The sequence below is a fragment of the Anas platyrhynchos genome, chromosome 7 (genome assembly GCF_047663525.1).
Source record: "Anas platyrhynchos isolate ZD024472 breed Pekin duck chromosome 7, IASCAAS_PekinDuck_T2T, whole genome shotgun sequence".
NCBI classification, from domain to species: domain Eukaryota; kingdom Metazoa; phylum Chordata; class Aves; order Anseriformes; family Anatidae; genus Anas; species Anas platyrhynchos.
Window position 1 is genome coordinate 36471966 of NC_092593.1, and position 21766 is coordinate 36493731.

Genomic DNA, 21766 nt, shown 5'->3' on the forward strand with positions numbered 1-21766 from the left:
TGACATTTCAACGAAAGCCATCCAGTCCTGTGATTTTATCAGCTTGTTCTGGGTGCTCTTTTCACACCCCAGCTCCATCACTACTTCATTCTGCTTCTCCTGCAGCAGGACAGCCGTGGTGATACGCCTTGGCTGCCTCTCGGTTCTTTTACACCTCCTACTTGCTCTGTTGTCTGCCCTTCTGTGATTAGGTTCCCTGCAAATGCCTTTGTGGACTTCCTGCTTTTAATGTTTTAAGACAAATTGATTTGTTGCTGTTTCATTAACCGTTAGCTCTTAAAGTTCGTTTTCATCCACTCCAGCTCTTACCCGGGCATGTTTTCTCTGTTTGTTTTGCCTGGGCTGTGCTCTCTCTTCCTGAATCATTGGTATAAAGTTCAGTCCCACGTGTGAACTTTGCCATCTGACCACAACGCTCCTCTCTCTGTTGCCTCCTGCTCCTGTCCAGACACCTGCTTCTCTCTCTCTTTTTTTTTTTGGTACAGAAATGTGATCAGCTTTAAGGCTTGTTATAATTTCTTACGCGACCCCTGTACTGAGCGTAAGGACTGTAGTTGTTTCATGGACACCACTAAGAACTCTCCTCCAAACCCCTAGAAACTCAGCTCCTCAGGTCTTGCCCATTCCTCCAATCCTTACTGAAGTAAGAGGCACAGTTTTGTGTCCAAAACTGAGCTAATTCCTCCCTGAAGATAGAGAAATGTAATGATACCTCAGTGAGTGTAATCAGGTGCTCAGCAGTGGGTTCTCCATCAGCCCACTTCCACCTCCCAGGCTGGAAGCCCTCTGAGATCTGGGGCTTGGAAGAACCCAGGGAGACAAAAAGCCATCGTTCCTCTTCCCACTGTATTTGATGTGGATAAAATAAACTGATTTGTCATCGCTGAGGTAAAGGCATCAGCTGACTGGAGGCTGGGGCTCGAGCTTTGTGTGCTTAACTGATAACAGGGCTACGTCAACACACGACAGCTGTTTTGGTAAAGGTGCCTCCTGTTTCATCAAGAGTTACACAAAAAATGATTTTGTCCCTAGGTGGCTTTAGCTGGGGGTGTTTTGGTAATGCACAGAGCACCAGCTTATTAAAATGGTAGAAGCAGACAGAAATAGTAATGATGGAAGGGACTCTTGATTCAGGAGGATATTGCTTGCCTTACATCATCGGCGTTTGTGTCAATGCCGTATTAGCAGTGATCGCATTTCTCATTGTCTGCTGCAATGTAACCAAGTCCTCGGGTAGAAAACTTCATTAATCAGGGAGGTGTGCTCTCCGCGGCTGTGTCGCTGGGAAGATAAATCACCTGGCTCTCTGCAGATCTGCTGAGGGAGAGGAGGACATGCACTGGGTTTAGATGGAGAAAGGATAAGCAACATCTACCGGGAGGGGCTCCAAGTTCCTCTGCCTCGTGTCCCTCACCCGAAATTCAGGCAGCAGTACTGGCATCCCAGAGGGAGCACAGCACGAGGAGTGCCACGCTGGGGACAGGGTTTTCCAGAGCACCCAGGTTTTGGATGGTCACCCAAGGGATTGCTTTGACAGCAAAGTGACCCCTCCGGCTGCGGTGCCAGCGTTGCCACCTCCCGATGGGTGCCTCGGTGGGACACACGCCGGGCGCTCTCCCTGTGCACACCGGGGTAGGGCTCTGCTCGGCGAGACACTTCAGCAGCCCCTGGTTGTCCGTGGCAACCCGCAGGCATGGAAATCTCCGCTGGCAGGCACGGCTGGGTCTAAAAATGCTGCTGCTGGAGGCCGCGGGGAGACGGCTCTCTGCTCTGTCCCTGCTGCTGCCCTCCCTGCTGCTCCCAGCAGCGCTCTTGGCTTGGGCGGAGTGTTTTTGACCTGCCTGTATTTAATGTAAACCCAGATTGCTTTCGGCATCTGTGGAATCCTAGGAAAACTAAAACAGCCGAGCGCGATGCGGGGCGAGGGGATTTATGGGCCCGGGAGGTCAGGCTGCAGTTTACATTCGCTGCTGGCGGTGCCGGGGGGTCGCCAGCACAGGCACGGCACGTGGGTTTCCCTTCTGACTGCGGGATAAACACGCTGTGGGGCAGCTACGAAAGGAATTGCTGTACCAGGAGGGAAGGTTTTCCTTCTGCCAGGGAAGCTGAGGGCAGGTGCCTCCTCCAGCCGGGAGCTCGGCGGCTCAGCCAGGATCCGCCAGGCCTGGGTGCAGCGAGGAGGCTTCGGGAGGCAGCAGGGCACACCTCAGCCTTTGCCAACAGCGGCTTTTCTCACAAACTGGCTGTGAGAATGAAAGGTATTGAATTTCAGGCTGCACAAATTAATGTCAGAAAGCCCAGCGAAGGCAGGGGTGGTCGCAACGTGTGCCTTTCACGTGGCATCTGGTGATGCCTGGGCTCAGACTCATTCAGGGGATTATTGGAGTGTGCGATTGTGGCTTTCCCATCTCTTCATGCTGTATCACGGCAACTGAAGCTCGGTCAGACGAGACTGATGACTAAATAACCGTGTGGATAATGAAGAGGGTGGCGTGCCTCCTGATGACCCTACAGAATGGGAGACTTTCCACAGACACGTGCAGGGGCCTGTAAGGACCTTCCCAGTCGGTCTCCATGGGTGAGAGCACACGGGAGAGGTGGCCTGACTTTACCCAGAGCTGTACAATGCTTTGAAGATACCACAGGAGAATACTTTGCATCAGGGAGTGAAGCATATTCCCGCTGCTCTGGTGGTGAAATCTTTTTCCTGGTTTGCTATTTGCTTCTTTTGGGAAGAAGCAGCAAGCACTGCGATACAATGGGGGAACTGCAGGTTTCACTCCCCAGCCTAACGTGTCCCACGCTGAGAAGGCACTCGCTTTTCTTACTGCCTTAATATCTCCCCACCTGTTAACCAAGAATAATATTCAGCAACCTGCAACCATTTCAAGAGGTTAAATTGATATTTTATTGATACCATGCCTGGATTGTGCCCAGTGGGAGATGCTACGTAGCTATAAAATATGATTAATTTCGTCAGTATTGTGAGATGAGTAAACTGTTCTTCTAGGATTTCATTTTAGTTTACCCAATATGTTAACAATACACGAGACAGTAGTCTTAGCACGCAGGAATGAAGATGACACTCAAAAGAAAAATAATGTGTGGAGCAAACCTGTACTGTAACTTACTGCAACAACGCTTGGTGCAGGACAAATCAGAGAACCCAGCAGGAGGAAAGCCACTGCTGTAGGAGTAAGAGAAAATGTTGGCAATAAACGTGTATTGGCTTTAATCTTTCACGCTGAAGCCAGAGTATAGAAGCAAGACAAAGAGATGAAAGATTCTGATTACCCTAAAGCCTTCTTTGTCTGAAACAAACCAGCACGGCAAGAACCCTGCTCTGTGTTCACGGTCACCTGCCCAGCAAAAGCTCGGCCAGTTAACCATCTCCTGGAGCCTTCTACAAGTTGCCTTCATGCGTTGCTGCTTTAGGAGCATCCCCTTCTTTCGCTGTGGGCATTGCCATTACTTCAGCCTGGGACTCAAGGTGCTGGACACAGGTGGAAGCCAATATCTGCATACATTAGAGGTGACTTACTTAAAACAGTTGGACTCAAGTTCTTCCTTTATACTTACAAAAAAAAAAAAAAAAAAAAAGCTTGAAACATCTTAATACAAAATATGTGTGTGTACATTAAGATTTCAGTATTATGTATGAAAAATCTAGCTTGAGTGGAGAACTTAATGAAGCTATGGCACTGCTAGATAATGTAATTGAAAACTGATCAACCTTGAGAAATTTTTAGTCCCCCAGCTACATTTGAATTTTAAGCTTAATTTCAATAATTAATTACCTTTTTTTTTTTTCTGAAAAAAAAAGCTTTTTTTTAAGCTTTTTTTCAGAAAAAAAAAAAGTATTTTATTGTCTTCTGCAATACCACCATGCAGTAAACATGAAACTCTCAGAAATGTTTAACTACAACCTCAGCAGGAAGAAGTGTCCTTGGCACCAGTGTCTTTGTGGTTACAAAGAGAAAAAATGAGTCCACAGATTAATCAAATTTTTAGTTCTCCTTTATATAATCAAAAGCACCAGGAAGGGAACGGTGTGACTTGCTGCACAACACACAGACAGTAGCTGCTATTTTAATGTCACTCACTTCTGTTACTGGTTGAGGAGATGCAGCAGAAGAGAAGTGATCGCTGTTTCATGGCAAGAGGTTTTACAAAAGCAGAAATGCTCCACACAAGCCATGACAACGTCTGATGCCTTGGGATTTGCCCACCAGCAAGGAATCGAGCTCCTCTTTCCTAAAGTGAAGCTGCAGTCACTGAGACATCTGATGTGGCTTTTGAACCAAGCCTGGGCAAAAGCCACGTTGCCCATGAGGTGATGCCACCTCCAGCCGCGTTGCTGTGCCTGGAGGAGCTCCCAGGGACTGCAGCAAGACCTAAATCGGGCCTCTGAATGTTAACCTGCTGGTAGGCGTGCGGTGCCAGGGGGAAAGGAACCGGCTGCTTTGTGGCTGATGACATGAGGCTGCAATCTGGTGTCCTGCTGGGTTTCTGTGGCATCGCGTGGAGCCAGGGCCAGCAGCTGGGTTGCGTTACTCGCCCAAGCTGCAGTGAAATGGTTCCCCAAAACCTGTTAACGCTGTGAGTGAGGCTTTATTTATTTATTTTAATACCCTGTGTGAAGATATCCCGGACTGGCTTGGCTTGTTTCAAACGGGACCTTCCCAGAGGTGCTGAGCAGAGCTGACTGCTCACGGTACCCGTGCATTTCACGCAGACGGGTGGCTTTCAGGAGGAGCTGTTTCCTTCCTTACCCCCGCTGGGCAGGATTGTTGGTGCTACACGTGCTCATAAAACGGAGGGGGGAACGTAAGAGCTGCAGTACAAAACCCCTTTGAGCTGCCAGTGATGCTCAAAATGTGCTGCATTGGCAGGCCTGATGCCCGAGGCGAGCAAATGGGGAGGGGGAAATCCCCATTAAAAAATATCCAAACCAAATTAAATCTTCAAAGCCTCCTTCCTGGACATAAAACCCTTGTTGTTTTTTTTTTGTTGTTGTTGTTTGTTTGTTTTATTTTATTTTATTTTATTTTATTTTATTTTATTTTATTTTATTTTATTTTATTTTATTTTATTTTATTTTATTTTATTTTATTTTATTTTATTTTATTTTATTTTATTTGTTTCTTTTGAAGGTCATCATTAGATGACCCACGTGCTTGGGTGGGTGGCTGTGACCGGTGTCCTTGTGGACACAGTGGGGTTATTCTGGCACGGCTGCAGTGTTAATCTCCCCCAGCTGCATTTCTTAAACCCCTCAAGTAAAGACCCCTCAGATGGAAAGAGCAAGGCTGTGAGGTCTGTTTTTTGCTATAAGACTCACTGGAGATCCAAGAAACAGCAATTGTGAATGTTAGGGGGCTTTAAGCCCATAAATCTTTGGGACTTGTTGCTTACGGGTTTTTCAGATCTCCAGCTGAAAAGACAAGACTAGCTCCTACGCTCCCCGTCGCTATGGGGGAAATTTAAACCCATATTCCTCTGGGATGTCCTCAGGGAAATCATGACCCTGAAGGCCAAATACCGTGAGCTCAGGAGATACTGAAGGCACCCAGCTGCTGTTTCCCAGAGTCACCAAGACACCGGAGTCTGCTGCCAGCTTGTTAAATGGGCGTGCTTCAGGGAGCTGAAGTGTAATCAATGTTAAAAAAAAAAAAAAACAGCTGACTGAATCTGTAGCTTTACTTAGGAGCTTGTCAGAGGTAAGGTAATGGCCTAGTAAAACTTGGTGAAAGGTGGCGTTTTGGGGCCTCTGTATATTTTTAATCTCTACGTGCAATAAAGCACTAAGCATCACCTCTTGCTTTTGCTGGCAGATTTCTTGCAGGAAGACCTACTTGGGGACTCCAGTAGCTCTGAATACCAATCAACTGAAAGGAAGCGGGGGGTTTGGACCAATTTCTCTGCTGGCATAACTCCATTAAAGCCAGAGGGTGAAATCACAGTCCTGTTGAGATGCATGGGATTTTTGCCAGATACACGACTGCTGAGAACTCTTTTAATAACTCAACCCTGATTTTGCTTTGGACTGAAACCTCCCCGTGAATCTTAGCCTACAAACACTCCTATCTTGCACGCAGAAGAATGTTCTGCAGCAAGCAAATGAGCTTGGAAGAGGATTCAGCTTCATCACTGGACCCCTGCTGTAGAATTCATTACAGGCAAAATTTGACTTGTTTGGGGACAGCACTGGCTGGGCGGCACACACATTCAAGACCCTCTGTGATGGAAAGGTTCCTGCTTTGGCTTCAGTCACATACTTTACCAGATACCCCATGAAGGGCACAAGCACAGTTTTGGTGCTGCCTCTTTGGCGTGACCCACTCGTGCAGTGAGGGCTCATCAATATTTTTAAGACCAGCTTATTGCAGGAGTCCTAGATACTGACAATACATCTCTCTCTTCTCCCATCCCATTGCATAATGCTGTCCTGGCTTCTGGGCTTCTTTTTTGGCCAACTTGTTGTTCCTGAGTATTTGGGAGTCTTCTGGAGGGTCTTGTGCCTGAAGATACACCTCATCAGCACCTTCTGTGCTCATGCTGTTTGCGGAAGGCTGACGACATCTCCAGTAAGGAGGTCAGAAAGCTGGTGCTTCCACTGCCGGCAGATGCAACTAGGTAGCCTTATCGTCCTAAGGTTAAAAAAGAAGCAGGAAAAATGACGCTAGGAAAAAAAATATAAAAAAAATAAATATATATAATTCTGGTTTCTTTAAACATCATAAAGAAGCAGTGGTTTGCTTTGCAGGTCACCTTCATGGCAAATGGGAATCATTCAATCACCGCCAGATAATATCAAAGTCATTCTCAGGGGCTGGCAATTGGAATGACAATTGAAAAAAATATGAGTTAAGATTTTAAATGTCTCTTTGTGAGACAAACAGAGCAAAATCGTTCATCAGTGCAAGAACAGACACTGTAAATACTGCCTTAAAGTGGATCTGAAAGGAATGTGTATCTCCTTGGCAGATAAGAGGTGGCCAGTTCTGTCTTCCCAGCTTAGCCCCAGCCCCTTATGGATACAGAGCGAGTTTGTGCCCTTGTTTTCCTACTTCATGCACCAAGTTTAGCAGAGCTCTGGGTCTCTTTTGGCACTGGAGAAGCCAGATAGGAATTTTTTGGTTGAAACACAGAGTTGTTGGAGTTGGCAGGGACCCCTCGCATTGCCCAGGCCAGCCCTCCTCAGGCAGGGTGAGCTGGAGCGGGTTGCCAAGGAGCATCTCCAGCTGAGCTTCGTGTTCCTCTGTGGATGGGCACTCAGCAACCCCTCTGGGCAACCCCACACAGTTTTGGGCAACCCTCAGCGTAAAAATGAATACCAAAACGATGTGTTTTGATGTCATGATGTATTTTGATTTTGTATTTTGAGGTAATGATGTGACTTGTATTTCGATGTCATGACGTGATTAGCGTTACAGTGTTACAACCAGACCTCCAAAGAGCCCAAAGCGTTTTATTTTTAAGCACCGCGCCCAGGACAATCCACCTCACGCCCCCCGCCGCCATCATGGCTCCCCCCCCTTCTCCTCCTCCCCCCCCCTCAGCAGCAAATGGCGGCGGCGCGGCCCAATGGCGCTGCTCCGCGTGCCTCGGACGGTTCCATCGCAATCCCCCCCCCTTCTCCTGCCTCCCCCCCCCCCGGCGCCTGGCGTGGTAGCGGCCGGGCGCTATAAAAGCGGGCGCGGAGCACATGCTCGCCTCAGTGCCGGCGGCAGCGGGCGGCGGGCGGGTGGCGCTGCCGCGTCTGGGGAGCAGAGGGGGCGGTGGGCGGCGGGGGAGCGGCCCCCGGTCAGCGAGCGGCCCTCGGTGCCCGTGTCCCCGTCCCCGTGTGAGGGCTGCCGGCGCCCCGACCCCCGCCCGGCCCTGCGCTGCCGCTGCCCCGCGGGATGCGGGCTCGGCCCGCCCCGCCGGCCCCGTCCCCCCCGCCGGCCGCAGCATGAGCGCGGCGAGCGACGCGTACCTCTTCATAAAAGACATAAAACCCGGACTGAAAAACCTAAATGTCGTCTTTATTGTGCTGGAGATCGGTAAGTGGCGCCCGGCACGCCGCCCCGCACACGCCCCGGGCTGCCCACGCGTGGCCCGGGGGGGCTGGGGGGGGCCCGGGGCCGTGTGTGGGAGCCGGGCCCCCCCCCCCCCCCACCTTCAGGGCCGTGCCCGAGGCCCAGCCGTGGTGCCGGGGGGGCTGTGCAGCCTCCCAGCCCTGCTCCCAGCCCGGCTGTGCTTCCCCCCCGCAGGGCGAGTCACCAAGACGAAGGACGGGCACGAGGTGAGGTCGTGCAAGGTGGCCGACAAGACGGGCAGCATCACCATCTCCGTCTGGGACGAGATCGGCGGCCTCATCCAGCCTGGGGACATCATCCGCCTGACCAAAGGGTGCGTAGGGGCCTGGGGGGCCGCTGCCCGGCAGCACGGACCCCCCCCCGGGCCGTCACCCCCAGTCCTGGGGAGCTCTGTGGCACGCAAGCCAAGGTTTTGGGGTGGAAAGACACAGATGACACAGCTTGCCCTGCTTGGACCGGCTCCTTGCTCTGGAGGCAGCTCCCTGAGGTCACTTGGCAAATTCAAGCAGGCTCCTCCGCCCCAGAACGTGCCTCGTGCAAACGTGTGCTCTGGTGGGTGTGTAGGAAGGGCTTGTGCTTGTAATGGGGAGCTGGTGTTTCACAGGCTTAGTTTGGCTTTAAAAAAGCTCCTTAGGAGACGGCTCCCCTGTAGGAGGGGGGAATGTGCAACAGTCACTCCTCATCTGTAAATCAAGCAGGGCAGGGAAAAGCATGTTCTTTTTTTAATAGCTAGTCCTTTACTCTAGCAGTCAGCTCCTTAATGAAAGGAGGGAATAATTAATGTCCCTGCAACACAGGAAAGTTGCTTTTGATTGCAGTGGATTTAACTGAAATGACAGGCAGAGGGGAACCCTCTCAAATTCACTGTAAAAATTCATACTAGGGCTAGGCTGTAGAGCTTCATTAAGCGCAATTGGGTTTATCACAGAGAGCCAGTTTAACTTAAAAAAACAACCACATTATGTTTCTTAGCTGAGAGAACATACACCAGCTTAAAACAGAGTTTAAAAATACTTTTCCATGGTACTTTGTCAGTAGCAAAGTGATAGTTGATTTCATGTGAGTTCATGTCAGTTTACACTTAAAGGTGTATTGCTCTGGCCTACAGCCCTGCAGGAGATGGTGCTACAACAAGCACAGGTCCTTTTAATTTGTTTCTATGAAGAACTGGGTAAAAGGTGACTCGGTGTAGCTGCTAACTGAGCTCTTGTGGTGGTTCATTCGAGTGTAATTCCTGCTTTTGGAGTGAAACTGGATGACCCTTGCTACCAAGACTACAGCTGCTTCCTCCTATGCAAATATCTTTATGAAGCTTGCTGACTCCTCCGAGGGAGGAGGTTTTGGGGAAGCCTGCTTGCGTGGAGAACACGTGGAGCGCTGAAACATGCAGAACGAAAGCAGGGCTCTGGGCCAGCACAAGGCCTTGTGTGGAGCTGGCGTTGAAACAAACTGTGCTACTCCTCAGCAGCCGTGCTGCGCTCTGCTCTGCGGCTGCCTGACTGTGGCTGCTTTGTTAGTTTGGTGCTACCAAAGGGAGGGTTGTGCCATCTCCGTGTCAGAAGCAGAGCTTGGCTTGTATGAATTAAATCGAGGAGCTGACACCAGGATTTGAGGGTGGCCAAGTCATGCCTTCGTTTCTGTGAATTACAGACTTGCTTAGGACTGTGTAATGGCAAAAGCTAAGTCTGTTCTGCTTTGGCTCTTCTATTAAGAAAATGCCCTCACACAGGGTTCTCTGAGCACAGATCTAAATTTAACTCAGGATTCAAGGTGGGATGTTGCCTTTGAAAGGCAGGTAGATCTTGATGTTTTCTGGTAGGTTAATCTGACTTTCAAGTGCCTACTCCTGCAAGTAGTAAAGTGTAGTTAGGTCCTGTGTGTAATTACCCCATTCTTCTGCTAAATTTGAAGCCATTAGATGCATTCCTCCTCAAAAGCAGACGCTTGCTGACTTTTGTCATGGGCTGACTAACTCATTTACAGGAAGCTGCTGCAGTTACGAACTTGGAATTTAGAAATACTGAGTTCAGTGTGTTACAACCAGCTCCTTCTGAAGCAAAAACAAATGCCTACATACCTGGAATAACTTTGTGCTGGAGATTATCATGATTTGCTGGGTCTCGTCCCAGTAAACAAATGCTCTGCATCTCTTGCTCGTTCCTGCTTTCCTCGGGGCTCTGTCACCAGACTGTCCAGCTAGCTCGTTACCAAGGGCTAAGCATAGAGGGGATCATCTTTAGAGTGGAAGGTGGCATTATGAGGTGAAGAGCATTAATCTTGCTTCAGGATGGAAAACTGAGATGTGCTCGGTGATAAGGCAAAGGGCAAGAGAAGGGCTTGTTATCTGCATTTCATAGAGACCTGGAGCACGAGGAAGTGGTGACTCGTCGAGGTTATCGGTGACTCCTGACAGTGGAATGTCTGGAGCTTCCTTTGCAGGATCAACACGCCCATGTTCCTGTTAGCTCCCTCGCACTGCATCTGCGCTCCCAGTGTGCATTTTGCGACACTTCTCTTACGTGATGCTCTTCCATGGAGGGAAAACTCCATGGAAGGCTTCGTATAACTCAAATTCCAGTGCCTGGAGAAAAAGAACCACCATAAAGAGTAAGAGTGCCCTCGTGCTCTGCCTTGTGAGTGTTTCTGCAATCCAGAAATGATATTTCTGATGTCACTTGGGACGCAGTGGTCAAACTTGTACCTTGAAAAAAACAAAACCAAAAAGCAAACGTGGTAAGGACCTGTTCTAAAAAAGCCAACGCTTCCTATTGCACACACTCAGTAGCAGTATCCTCCAGTGAACAAAGAGAATTCCTCCTGGCTGCTGCTGGAAGCGTGGTAAGCCCCAGACCTGAGAGGTGTAGTCAGTGGTACCGTGGGTACTGCTGTTACTGCTGTTGGCGAAGTGCCTTTCTTCTGCAGGAGGAGTCGCAAGGTTTGCTCCAGCCCGGGAAAGAGCATCAGGTCTCAGAATACCTGGCTGGTTTCCTGGAATTCCCAAAGGGTTCAGCCAAGCTTCCAGTACCTTTTGCTAGAAGTAAAACATGGGAATCTGTAATCTAATGCACTAAAGCTGCTCTTGAGATCCCTGGGAGTTGTTTTTAGCCCATTAATTCTGATAGGGAGTATTCCTTAACCTTTGATGGCATGTTTCTGCTTGCTTTTTATTCTCTAAGACTGATTTTTCTTCTCCTTGCTTTGGCCAGGTATGCATCTCTGTGGAAAGGATGCCTGACGCTTTACACAGGGCGAGGAGGCGAGCTGCATAAAATTGGGGAGTAAGTATCGCCTGCTGCTACTTGTGGTGTTCTGTCCTGCTCTCAGCAGAGCATCGCGGTAAGTACAGGCCGGGGTGGCTCCCATTAAACAGAAGCTGGGTCAGCAAAAAGGTGCTGATCGGCTGTGGATAGGCACCGTGCAGGCACCTGTGATGTGAGTTCCCACCCGGTGTGGCAATGAGCTCCAGTCCCCCAAGGATTTTAGTCATATCGAGGTAAATCAGCCTCTGTCACGGCACAGGCCTGGATTAGCTGGAGGTGCTGGTGGGGAAGTGGGTGAATGACGAGGGACTTAGTCTGCGCTGCTTGCTTAGACCTCAGGTTGAATAACCACTTCGGTGGAAACCCTGTGTCTGTCTCATGCTTGAGAGACAACCAGTGTAAAGAAGACAAAGGCAGCTTCAGTGAATCATATCTAAACAGAAGCAAGCCTCATTAAACCTCCTTTAAACTGCCCACAGAGCGAGGCGGTGACTTTTCTTGACTAAGAACAAGCATGAGTAACATACTTGACAGGCAACAGGGGAAGCAGCAACCTTTTTCTAACCAGAAGAGAATTTCCACTTCCCACAGTGCTGTAAGAGGCCTCGTAGTCACGAGGGAAGCAGTGCTGTGGGGTGGCCCCTTAACATAGTTCAAAGATGCCCTGTGCTCAGCTGGATTTTAAGGGATGACCATGTTTTCTTTGGTGGTGTCGTTGCTACTTCCATGTGGTTGGTCGTTGGGCCTGTTCCTTAGGACTCCCTGGAAGCACAACAGGATGCTTTGAATTTCATCCCTCGTTTCATGCTCCTCTGTGCTATGGTAATGGAGCTGGCTGTTAACACAGGAGCGTGTGGGAGTATTTGTTTTCCCTCGAGATCTAACGCAGCTGTAACTGGGAGCAGGCTGGGTGACTCTGTGCCTCACCCGACCTTGTGAGTGGGTGCTGGACGAGATTGTGTAGATGGGAGAGGCCGAGGTGTGAGCTCTGGGTTAGTGACTCCTTGGTGGTGGGATACGTGCAGAATGTACATTCCTGGAGTTGCAGAGCTGAGAACTTTACGCACGGCTCTAGAACTTCATCATCATACTGATTTCTTCTCAGGTTCTGCATGGTGTACTCAGAAGTGCCAAACTTCAGTGAGCCCAACTCAGAACACATTGGACAGAACAAACTGGTATGTTAAACTTGTCTGAGACTTCAGCTATAAAGTGCTCTTTGTTCTGAATACTTCACACTAGGCCATGATAAGATAAGTCCCGTCTGGAAAAAGGGATTTGAAATGATACAGAAATAAAAGCAAATAATTAGCATAGCAAATAAATTCTGTGTAGAGCCGCAATAAGAACACAGGAGAAAAATCCCTTTCTGTGGATATTTGCAACTTCTTTCTGACCCATGTCTCTTTTTCACATTTCTCTGAAGGCACAAGGTGAACAGAATAATAGTTCTGCATCAAGTAATATGGGTTCTTGTACATTCGGGCCACTGGGTAAGTCTCTTTCATTTTGTGGAGGTGAAAGTGTAAGAAACAGTTAATGGGAATGAAAATAAATTTGTCTTAAATAAGATGAATTTTGACACTGTGGGGTACGAGCCTACTCTAAAAAGGGTTTTCACTTGGGGGCATGAATCTGCAAGCAGAAACACGAACACTTCCTGAATAATGGTTTCAGGTTTTGTCCCCAAGAAGAGGAAGAAAAATATTCATAGTGTCTGTGTCATGTAAAAAGACTTGAGTAATCCTAGGTTGCTCTGATGCTTTCAAAGAGTTCTTGCAACACTTGAAATTCTGTTTATAAAGTGGTGTTGCAGGAGCCATTTATTTTTTAAACCACCTGAGACCTTGGTCTTAAAAATGCCTTCTTTAATCTCGCCTGTTACCATGGCTTTTCTGCCAGGTTAGCTCCTCAAAATAGATAGAAGTGCAGGTAATCTGAATTCTAATATCTGACCTGACTGCATGGCTCTGTGATATCCTATTTAAGCTTTAATGTTTAATAAGAAGTTGCTTCAAAGGCTTGAGTGGGTGTAAGCTCAGAGGGAGCCTTACTTGTGGCCTGCCTACACAATGCCCAGCCTCAGTGCCTGGTGTTTTGCAGCTGAGTTTTGCTGGTGGATGGCAGCAAACTGATAAACTGATGCGTGACGTGCTGCTGGAAAGCTCCATGTCACTTCTGTTCAGTGACTGGTTCCTCTTCAGCAACACGATGATCGCTTCTTATTTTAATAAGGAGCCCTCTGTGTTCCTTTGAGAATAGAGCAAAGGAATTTTGAGCAAAAATTTGCTCAAAGAGTTCTGCCTTTCCTTTTCCAGGGTGAGGCGAGTGGGCTTTTAGCCCAGCTGGTGTGCAGGCACCTCCTCAGTGTCTGGGTGGTGGGTTTTGGGCAGCTTTGTTTGTGCTGACCTCACGTTCACGAGGGCTTAGCACTAGCTGACTTGCTCCTGTGACTGGGCCTCACAAGACAGCTTTCTGTTTCTGCCTGCTCGCAGGGAAAGATGCAATAAGCTACGTGCAGCTTGATTGTCTTTTGCTCGTTTCTACTTGACTTCTGCCCTGCATATTTCTGGAACATCCTGGCGGTGTGACCTACGAGCTAGAGCATGTTCCTGAAAGCATCAGTCTGTTTTTATTAGACTCCTGTCTCTGCTGTGCAGGGAATTAGCGTGCAACTCCCTGTGGCCCTTCTTGTTTTTGTTGGAGGTGGGGGGAAGGGATTAGGGGAGCAGGTAGGCTGCAGCTGGGGTCTTGGGAATGCCAGAGGGACTTTTTCTAGTGCTCAGGGTTTGCTGATGGCTCCCTGTTGTTAAACATGGGTAGGGAAGCGGTGATTTCATTCAATGGAACTTGTGATGACCTCTTTTCTGTCTTTTTAGGAAATGGTTTACAAACTGGACCTGAATCAAGTGGATTCCCATTTACGTATAATCATGGCCACTCTTATGCAGGTAGTGGGAGAGGCAATGGACGAGGACCTGTAAATCCAGCAGCAGCTAACAGTGTTCAGCCTCTTCCCCCTGCTGTCAGTAACGGGAGGGACCCACGCAGAGCCTATAAAAGATGACTATGCCAAATGTGGTTGTACAGCTTGCTTAAACTCTACACTCTACTTGAACACTTATTGCACTTTTATTTATGGTTAACTGTGAACCAGTTTGTCCTTTTTTTTTTTTTTTTTTACCTTTTGGTCTATGGAGCAAATGATGTGATCTTTTGTTTTGCTTAGGGAAGCACAGTGAGTCTTCCCCGTAAATTAAAGGGGTAGAGGGAGAAGGCGGATATAAGGACATAAGGGTAATGGTTTGAAGAGCCTCAGTTAAAACTCAGTGCTATTTGCTAAATGGAAGAGAATTTCAGTTACGTGTGTGTATTTTTCTGTTTCTGTTGGTCAGCCGTATAGCCTTAAAAGGTCTGTGATGTCCTGTGTGCACATAACGGTGACTCCCCATTAGTGTTAATGGGAGCTCCTCGTACTGGAAGAGAAATGAGGGAGAAGGGCAAAGCAGCCTTAGCGAGCTAGGTGTGCTTGGAATGAATAGAGCTTGTGAAAGCAATAAGTGCAAGGAAACGGTGGTGCCAGCACTTTGTGGTGTCTCCTAAATCAGAGAATGAATAACCCAGAGAAAAGTCAAAGACCTGGAGAGCACGTTGAAGCTTGACTTCTGATTCCACAAATCTGTGTGCTATTTTAAAGACTAATTCTTCATCGTGCCACTTCCAGAGAAGGCATATGCTATTTAAAGAAAAATTCTCCATAATCCACCATTATCAGTGTCAAGGAAAGCAATTTTTTTTTTTTTTTGACCTTGGGTGAAAGCCTGGATGCCCATTCTTGCTTTGCATACAATGTGAAAGGAAGATCTAAATTCAGAGAGCATTGGAGAACACTGTTAGTAGCAGTAAAAGCTCACAGTTACTTTACAGGACTCTGAATCTCCAGGAAAGGATGAGTTTCACAAACTGTTCTCAAATGCTGCATTACATCTCTTTAATGAGGCTGAGTACTTTTCCTTCCTTCATTGACTTTTCCAAACGAATTTTGTATTAGATCAAGTTGTATGTTGGGATTGCAGAGGTACTGGCCAAGAACACAGCTGCAGTTTTGGTGCTGCTAAGCTTTCCTTCCTCTGTTTTATATGGAGTACAAATTATCCCTTACAGAACTTAACCCTCACCCCACTCTCCCTTGGGGGAAGCTGAGTTTTTTTTCTGTTTTTTTTTCTTTTTTCTGAGATTACAAATGCCTTGACCCTAGGAAGCTGCCCAGTGCCATATTTCAGATCAGGTTTAAGAAACAACTTTGAAGCTGAGGTGTCATACTGGATTCATCTGTTTAACTCTTCTTTATAGCTGACCTCTCAAATAAAAATTGCACTAACTATTTCAAAAACAAATCTAACTTTCTTTCTGTCAAGCCATAAAGACTTCATGACAAAAGGCTATTTCTGAATTGCAAGTTGTCTCTGTTATTCATGTTGTTTGAAGCTACCCCCAAGTTACTGATGTTTACAAGTTACATTTGATATTTGTTTGGTGCTCTATCACTACTTGTTGACAGCTGCCTCTAAGGGGCAAGTTCCTTGCTTAATCTGAAATACCAGAATGTCTTTAAAAGTGGGCAGCAGCAGTGACAAATACCTGAAGGAAGCTTTAGGGAGACCTGTATGCTGTTTGCCTCCGATTTGGTGAGGTGCTACCCTAATACCTGTTGCCAAAATCTGTCCTGCACACAAAAGAGTGGCATGCCTCCTGAGGTCACTCACTGGTGCTAGGGAGAACAGCGCGAACTTGCAAAGCACGCAGTGAGATCTGGGGAAGTGCTGTAAGGTGATGTGTAACTCAGGGACTTTACATTGCTCACGTATTCAGAAGTCATCCATAGAGTCTAGATGTATAGGCCTTTCACGTGGTGTTGCATTCTGATGTTTGACGTGCTTGTGAGAAGGGATCCAAGAGGACTTCCAACTCTGTGACATACGGGTGACATGATCCAGAGGTAACTGAGCTGTAAGTATGGTGTGGGAGCTGTAAAGGTAGCGAGTGAAGAGGTGAGGTGGTGGCATGGTGGTGACTTCATACTCGTTGGGGTGTCTCAGAAGTCCTGGTGGTCTAGGTTTCTACCATAATAAAGAAGGTTGAAATAATGGGGAACCTGGTTTCAGTGTATGCAGAGGTACCTGGTGTTTGCAGCTCTATGCATTTGGGCTTTTATTAAGATAATTAAGTTGTTCACGTTCAAAATCGAGGATTGCTGCTGATAAATGTCAAAATTGAACTGTTTGCTGTCAAGTGGATGACTGACTTTCGGTTGGGAGGAAAAAAAGCACAAGAGGCTGGTCTCCGTGTTCTCAAGGTTAGTAGCATTCCTGCCTTCATCTTTCTGATGTGAAACTATTCCAGCTTATTAATAAATTTTTACTTCTTTGCAGGGGAAATCTGTGCCCTGAAAAGTCACATGGACTTAAAGTCAATGTAATAGCAACTTTCCAAGTTTCCTCTGAGCTTCCCATGAACCTAAGACAAGGAAGTTATTTCCCTCAGAGGTGTCAGTGTCAAGATAGAGAGCTCTCAACTTGCAGAGGAGCCTGGGAGCCTGCCTTGCATCTGGATCCTATCACCTCAGTGTATGGAGGCTTTGCACAGGAACGTTTCCCCATGTAAACAAGCAGTGGTCATGAGTTCCTCACACTACAAGCGGCTTCACAGGGCCCAGGGTGCAGTCTTTTTACACCTATCTGTGGAGGACACCAGAGGTGGGATTTTTGTGAGGGCAGTTTCAGCCCTGGTAACACAGACCACCGAAGGAGGAAGCTGGAAGCTGTCCACTTCCCCAAACAGCCTTCTGCTGTGTGGCCAAGCAGTCCTGATGCACTTGGGGCCACTACACACCCAGCTTGTGTCCCGTCACAGTGCCACTCTCCTCTTAAGTCCCCATAAGGGACTTCAGCAGTGTAGCACTGAGGAGTTCTGTTGCTTATCTGCTGAAGTCCCCTGTGTGCTGCTTTAGTCCTTCCTCGGCCCAAATCCCCTTCATGCTCAAAGTGGAAAAGCAGTCCTCTTGCCAAGCAGTGCCTGACCCTGCATATGCAACCTACAGCCCCAGTGAGGAGGGGAAGGTGCTGTGAGGAACACGGGGGTGCTGGAGCAGGGCACATGGTGGCATAATCACAGCTCTCATGAGACACCTGAATAGCTTTGGCCTTATAGGCCTCAGTGCGTAGGCCTGTTTTGCTAATGGCCTGGCTGTACCCTTCCTGTAGGGATCTTTGATGTCCCTACCCCCCAGACAAGGGGTTATTATCTGTTTCATAAACGTACTTTGTACCGGCAGCTCCCAAAGTGCTTGCTAGAACTGGGAACTGGTCAAAGCAAGGGGTTTCCAGGCGTTTTTGGGACAGCTTTGCTGGGCTGCTGCGTGGCCTGTGTGTTCTCAGTGGCCTGGGGATTTCCTTGCTCCTCTCACTTAGGTAGCTTTGTCCTTTTTCCCTAAACTTCGAACCAAGCAAGTCTTGGTGCAGCCTGGCAGTGTTTTCCAGGGGGATCCGTGGAGGTGTGTGGCTCTGCCCATGCAGGTCTGGCTCGCTCTTGGCTGGTTTTGGGGGTTTCTGCCCTTAGCCCAGCACCAGCGTGCTACCGGGGAGACTGCGGGGCTGTGACTCCTCGTGGCGAGGCTCTGTTAATGAGCACAGGAGCGGCAATGGTTTCAGTTTAACCCAGATGCTCCCCCTGCTGTGCTTTTCTGCTGGGTGAGCCCTGCCCTTGCTACCAGGGGCACAAGGTGCCAGCAGACTCCCGGCCAGCACCCTGCGTGCCCACTTTGGTGGCTGTGCTCAGAAGGAAGCGTGGGAGCCCTCACGGTGCTGGTACCACCCCCGTTTCTTTTTTTTTCTGGTTACTTTTGCAGTAGAAGTTGTGATAAACCTAGTAAGGGGCGACTGCCTGGCTATTTCTTCAAGAATTCAACCGGAGATGCACTTTGTGGCTTGAGCCTTAATCACCTTACTGACTCCCTTGCTCTCATCCAGGGGATCTGAAGTTGTTGCGGCCCTCTGTAGGGATTATGCTTTTTGATCTGAGATGGGCGTTTGTGTATGTATATTTTTATATGTATATACACAGCATCTTGCAATTGGGATGGAGAAAATAATCCTAAAAAACCCTGTTTGCTCAACTACAGAGGATGGACTTCAGAGGGATTCGAAACTAAATGTGGAAGTTACTAAAGGGAAGAGTTAAGGACTTCATTTAGCTTTTTCATTTCTCTAAATAACTTTTTTTTTTTTTTCCCTCAGGAAGAAAGTAATGTAGATATAGGAGCTTCATCTACAGTCACCTCCCAGCTGATAAACAGGCACTGGGTTGTACGTTTCCTAGGGAGCAAGATTAGGGACGGAATAAAACATCAGGATTTATCAGAGAAAGAAAATTCTTGTGTGCTGTAAAAGCACGTTCAGAGCTAGCTGCTTCCTGTGAGAGCTGAAATGGGACGAGATCTGCTCTGCAGAGGGAAAACCCAAGGCAGTGCAGTCCCTCCACTGCTGACTAGCTACCACATATTAGGTAACTAGCACATAAAAGACAAAATCAGCTTAGTAAATCATTAACCAGGACTCTCTAGGAGTGCAGCTGCACGTTGTGTGACCCCATGGGGGTGGCTGGGAGTTCCCTCTGAATTTAAGCGCGGTTTGCAGTAGGTCCTGTGCAGGCAGTGGGTTCCCATCTGTGAAACCAGGGGTGGTCGGGCTGGCCTGTTGGAAGCTGAACTCACTGGTGCAGAAGCTGAACACAGTAGAAAAGCTGAAAGCCACAACCAGCGTGTAGGGTTTTATTTCTAAATCAAGAGAAGTTTAGAAACACAGGTGAAGCTTGCATTTTCCATACCCCCCTCCCCCCCAGCCCTGCCAGGTGGGAAGTGCAGCTATTAGCATCTGATCTGCTGCACCTGGTGCTTCTGCTCCACTCGGCTCCTCTGTGCCAGGGCAGGCGTGGGCTGATGCTCTCAGGCACATTCATGCCTGCTTGGAAAACCAGGATAGCCTGGAGATGCTGGGAGAAGCTCTGTGGCAGGAGGGCTGGTGGCTTCTTCAGTCTGTACTGCAGGTAAATGTTTAAAACATCAGGCAAATGCTGCCAGGGGTGGCTTGGGGGTGGGGGAGTTGATTTTGGCACAGGGCAAGCGGGAGGATGCATTAAATGGTCTACTGTAGCCCTCTCCACCGTTATGTTCTATTATTTATGCATTAGTTTCATTTTTGTAATTTCCTCCTTCACAGGTTGATTAATACTAAATTTAATTTTCTGTAATCAACTTGAGCATGTAACTTGGAGAGATGAGGTTTAGGCTGATTGCAGTAAAAATCTACCTAGCTCAAATAAAGCGAAACTATTTTTATCTCTAAATTATGCAATGTTTTCAGGGAGCTCTGCAGCCTACTTATATTTAACCTTTGAATGGAGTGCTCTATTATTTCAGATCAACTACTGCAAACTTTGTAAATAGTTTTTTTTATAAATATTAGAGAGCCACCTGCATGTCATCCACCAAATTATTAGCAAGGCAGAGAAGGATAACCAAGACTGCTGTCAGACTTCAGCTGAATGTGAAAAACATTTAAATGCCAAGAACAGTGGTTGCCAAGAAATAACTTTAAACACCAGGTGCTGGAGGAACAAACTAATATGACTTATTTTTAGAAATAGCAGGTCGAGGCCTGATGCAGGCATTTCCATGTACAGCAGCAGCACTTAGCCATGCAGTAGGACTAGCAAAATCAACACAACCTTCTCTTAAAAATAAAAAAAAAGAAATAGATGCAATTTAATTAAAAGCTTTAATTAGGGAGGGAAAGAGAAGCTGATCCCCTCTCTGTTATTTGCAAGACTCCACTGAGCTGCTCCTGTTCTGTTGCTTATTGGAATTGCCTGTGATGTGGCTTAGGATGACCTTGAAGTAAGGAAGCCCTGTGCAAAAGCCATTTTTGAAATCTTTGCCTCAGCACTTGCAATCGAGTTTCATTTTGGCTGTGCTTTACTGCTGGCAGGGCCCATTGCTAGGGACAGTGAGCCTAAATGTTCTTGCTGAGCTTATTTCCTGCAGTAGCGCAGGGCATCGGAGGTAATTTCTAGAGGAAGCAGGACCCAAAATGTATGTAAGTATCACGAAGCCGCTAAGAAGGCTTGTGTCAACTTTGGCAAATTGCTGCAATTAGCTTCCCATAGCTTTTTTTAGCAAAGTGGATTTGCAGAAGCCTTCTGGGGCACTTCATCAGTGTTTCAGCTGAAGACACGAGTTACAAAAACCTGTGTCTTTCTAGTGGATGCGTATGGCTGGAAGGGGTGTTGGGAAAAAGAGGCGCGTTGTTAAGCTACTCTGTCGCATGTCTGGTGACAATTTAATGACCAGTAGTATCTGTAATGACTGTGGGTTGTTGTGGATGTGCTTCAGCAGTCCATTTTCACTGGGCAGAGTTTTCATTTTGTGTGTGTGTGTGACAGGGGAAGACATTTTTCTATGGCTTTGGAAGTTTGATGACCGAAGCTGATGAATTGCAGTTGTTACCGCAGGCTGCAGCTTCGGCCCAGGTGTTGCTGTGCCCCCCAAGGAACTGATTTAAGGGATCGGGACGATGTGTACAGGGATTGGGATGATGTGTTTAGCCTGGGATCAGAAGTACCAGCCTCCCAGAAGATGCTGCCTGTCGTCAGGGTGCTCTGTAAGTGGTGCATGGGAGGAGGTGTCCCTGTGACTGTATTTTTAGAGACTGCAGGTGTTTCCTGTTCCTCCAAAGACGCTTGGTTCACCCCATCCCAAGACGTGAGGACGTTGTGATTTTGTTTTCTTCTTGTGCTTCTGTTGGTGTTTCAAGGGAACTTGCAAGAACCCCACTGTGCAGCTGTTTCTTCTCTGCCTGCCCCCTCTTTTATCTGTCCTGAGAAGGTCTGCTAGCAGCAGTGGCGGGTGCTCACCTGCGGTCCTGCAGGAGCTTCCTCTGTCTCTAGCTTATCTTCTGCCTCGTGGCCTTGCCCTGCCACCAACACCCAATTTCTTTCATATAATTCACGTCTGTCTTGTATGCATTTAGTTATTTGGTGTTTGACAGGTCTGTCTCTTATTATTCCTGCTGGTTCTGGCTCCCTTCTCTCTTACAAAACAAAATGGCGGCGGTGCCGGCTCCGCCTCTTCAGCCGCCATCATGAGGGCTGCCCGGGCATGGCGGCTCCCTCAGCGGCCTCGATGCCGGCCAAAAAGCCCTGCCCGCCTCCATCCCCTGCTCCGCTGCGGGTTGTGTCTGCCCTGGGGCTGATCTCCTTGGCAAGTGGAGCCCCCCATTTTTTTCCTGAGGTACGTGTGACATTGTGTGCCATCCAGCAGCGCTGCCCAGCCGCCGAGCCCTCTGGGGCTCGGGGATGCACCTCGTGCAT

General features: G+C 48.0%; 1 protein-coding gene and 1 long non-coding RNA gene across 7 annotated transcripts in view; both read left to right on the forward strand.

Annotated features, from left to right (window-relative positions):
* Window positions 1-7334, forward strand: part of LOC106018973 (uncharacterized) — a 31996-nt gene extending 24662 nt beyond the window's left edge. For all 5 annotated transcript variants that reach the window (XR_011810496.1, XR_011810495.1, XR_011810498.1 and 2 more), the window contains one exon: window positions 5835-7334. This is a non-coding gene — a long non-coding RNA (uncharacterized lncRNA). The remainder of the gene's footprint in view (window positions 1-5834) is intronic.
* Window positions 7335-7705: 371 nt separating this feature from the next.
* Window positions 7706-21766, forward strand: part of NABP1 (nucleic acid binding protein 1) — a 32684-nt gene continuing 18623 nt past the window's right edge. The window contains exons 1-6 of one of the 2 annotated variants that reach the window (XM_072041299.1): window positions 7706-8045; window positions 8256-8394; window positions 11288-11359; window positions 12447-12519; window positions 12768-12834; window positions 14221-21686. In XM_072041299.1, the coding sequence (XP_071897400.1) occupies window positions 7709-8045; window positions 8256-8394; window positions 11288-11359; window positions 12447-12519; window positions 12768-12834; window positions 14221-14408 (876 nt within the window). In that variant the 5' untranslated portion in view covers window positions 7706-7708 and the 3' untranslated portion in view covers window positions 14409-21686. The remainder of the gene's footprint in view (window positions 8046-8255; window positions 8395-11287; window positions 11360-12446; window positions 12520-12767; window positions 12835-14220; window positions 21687-21766) is intronic. The other variant, XM_072041300.1, reaches the window with a different exon arrangement.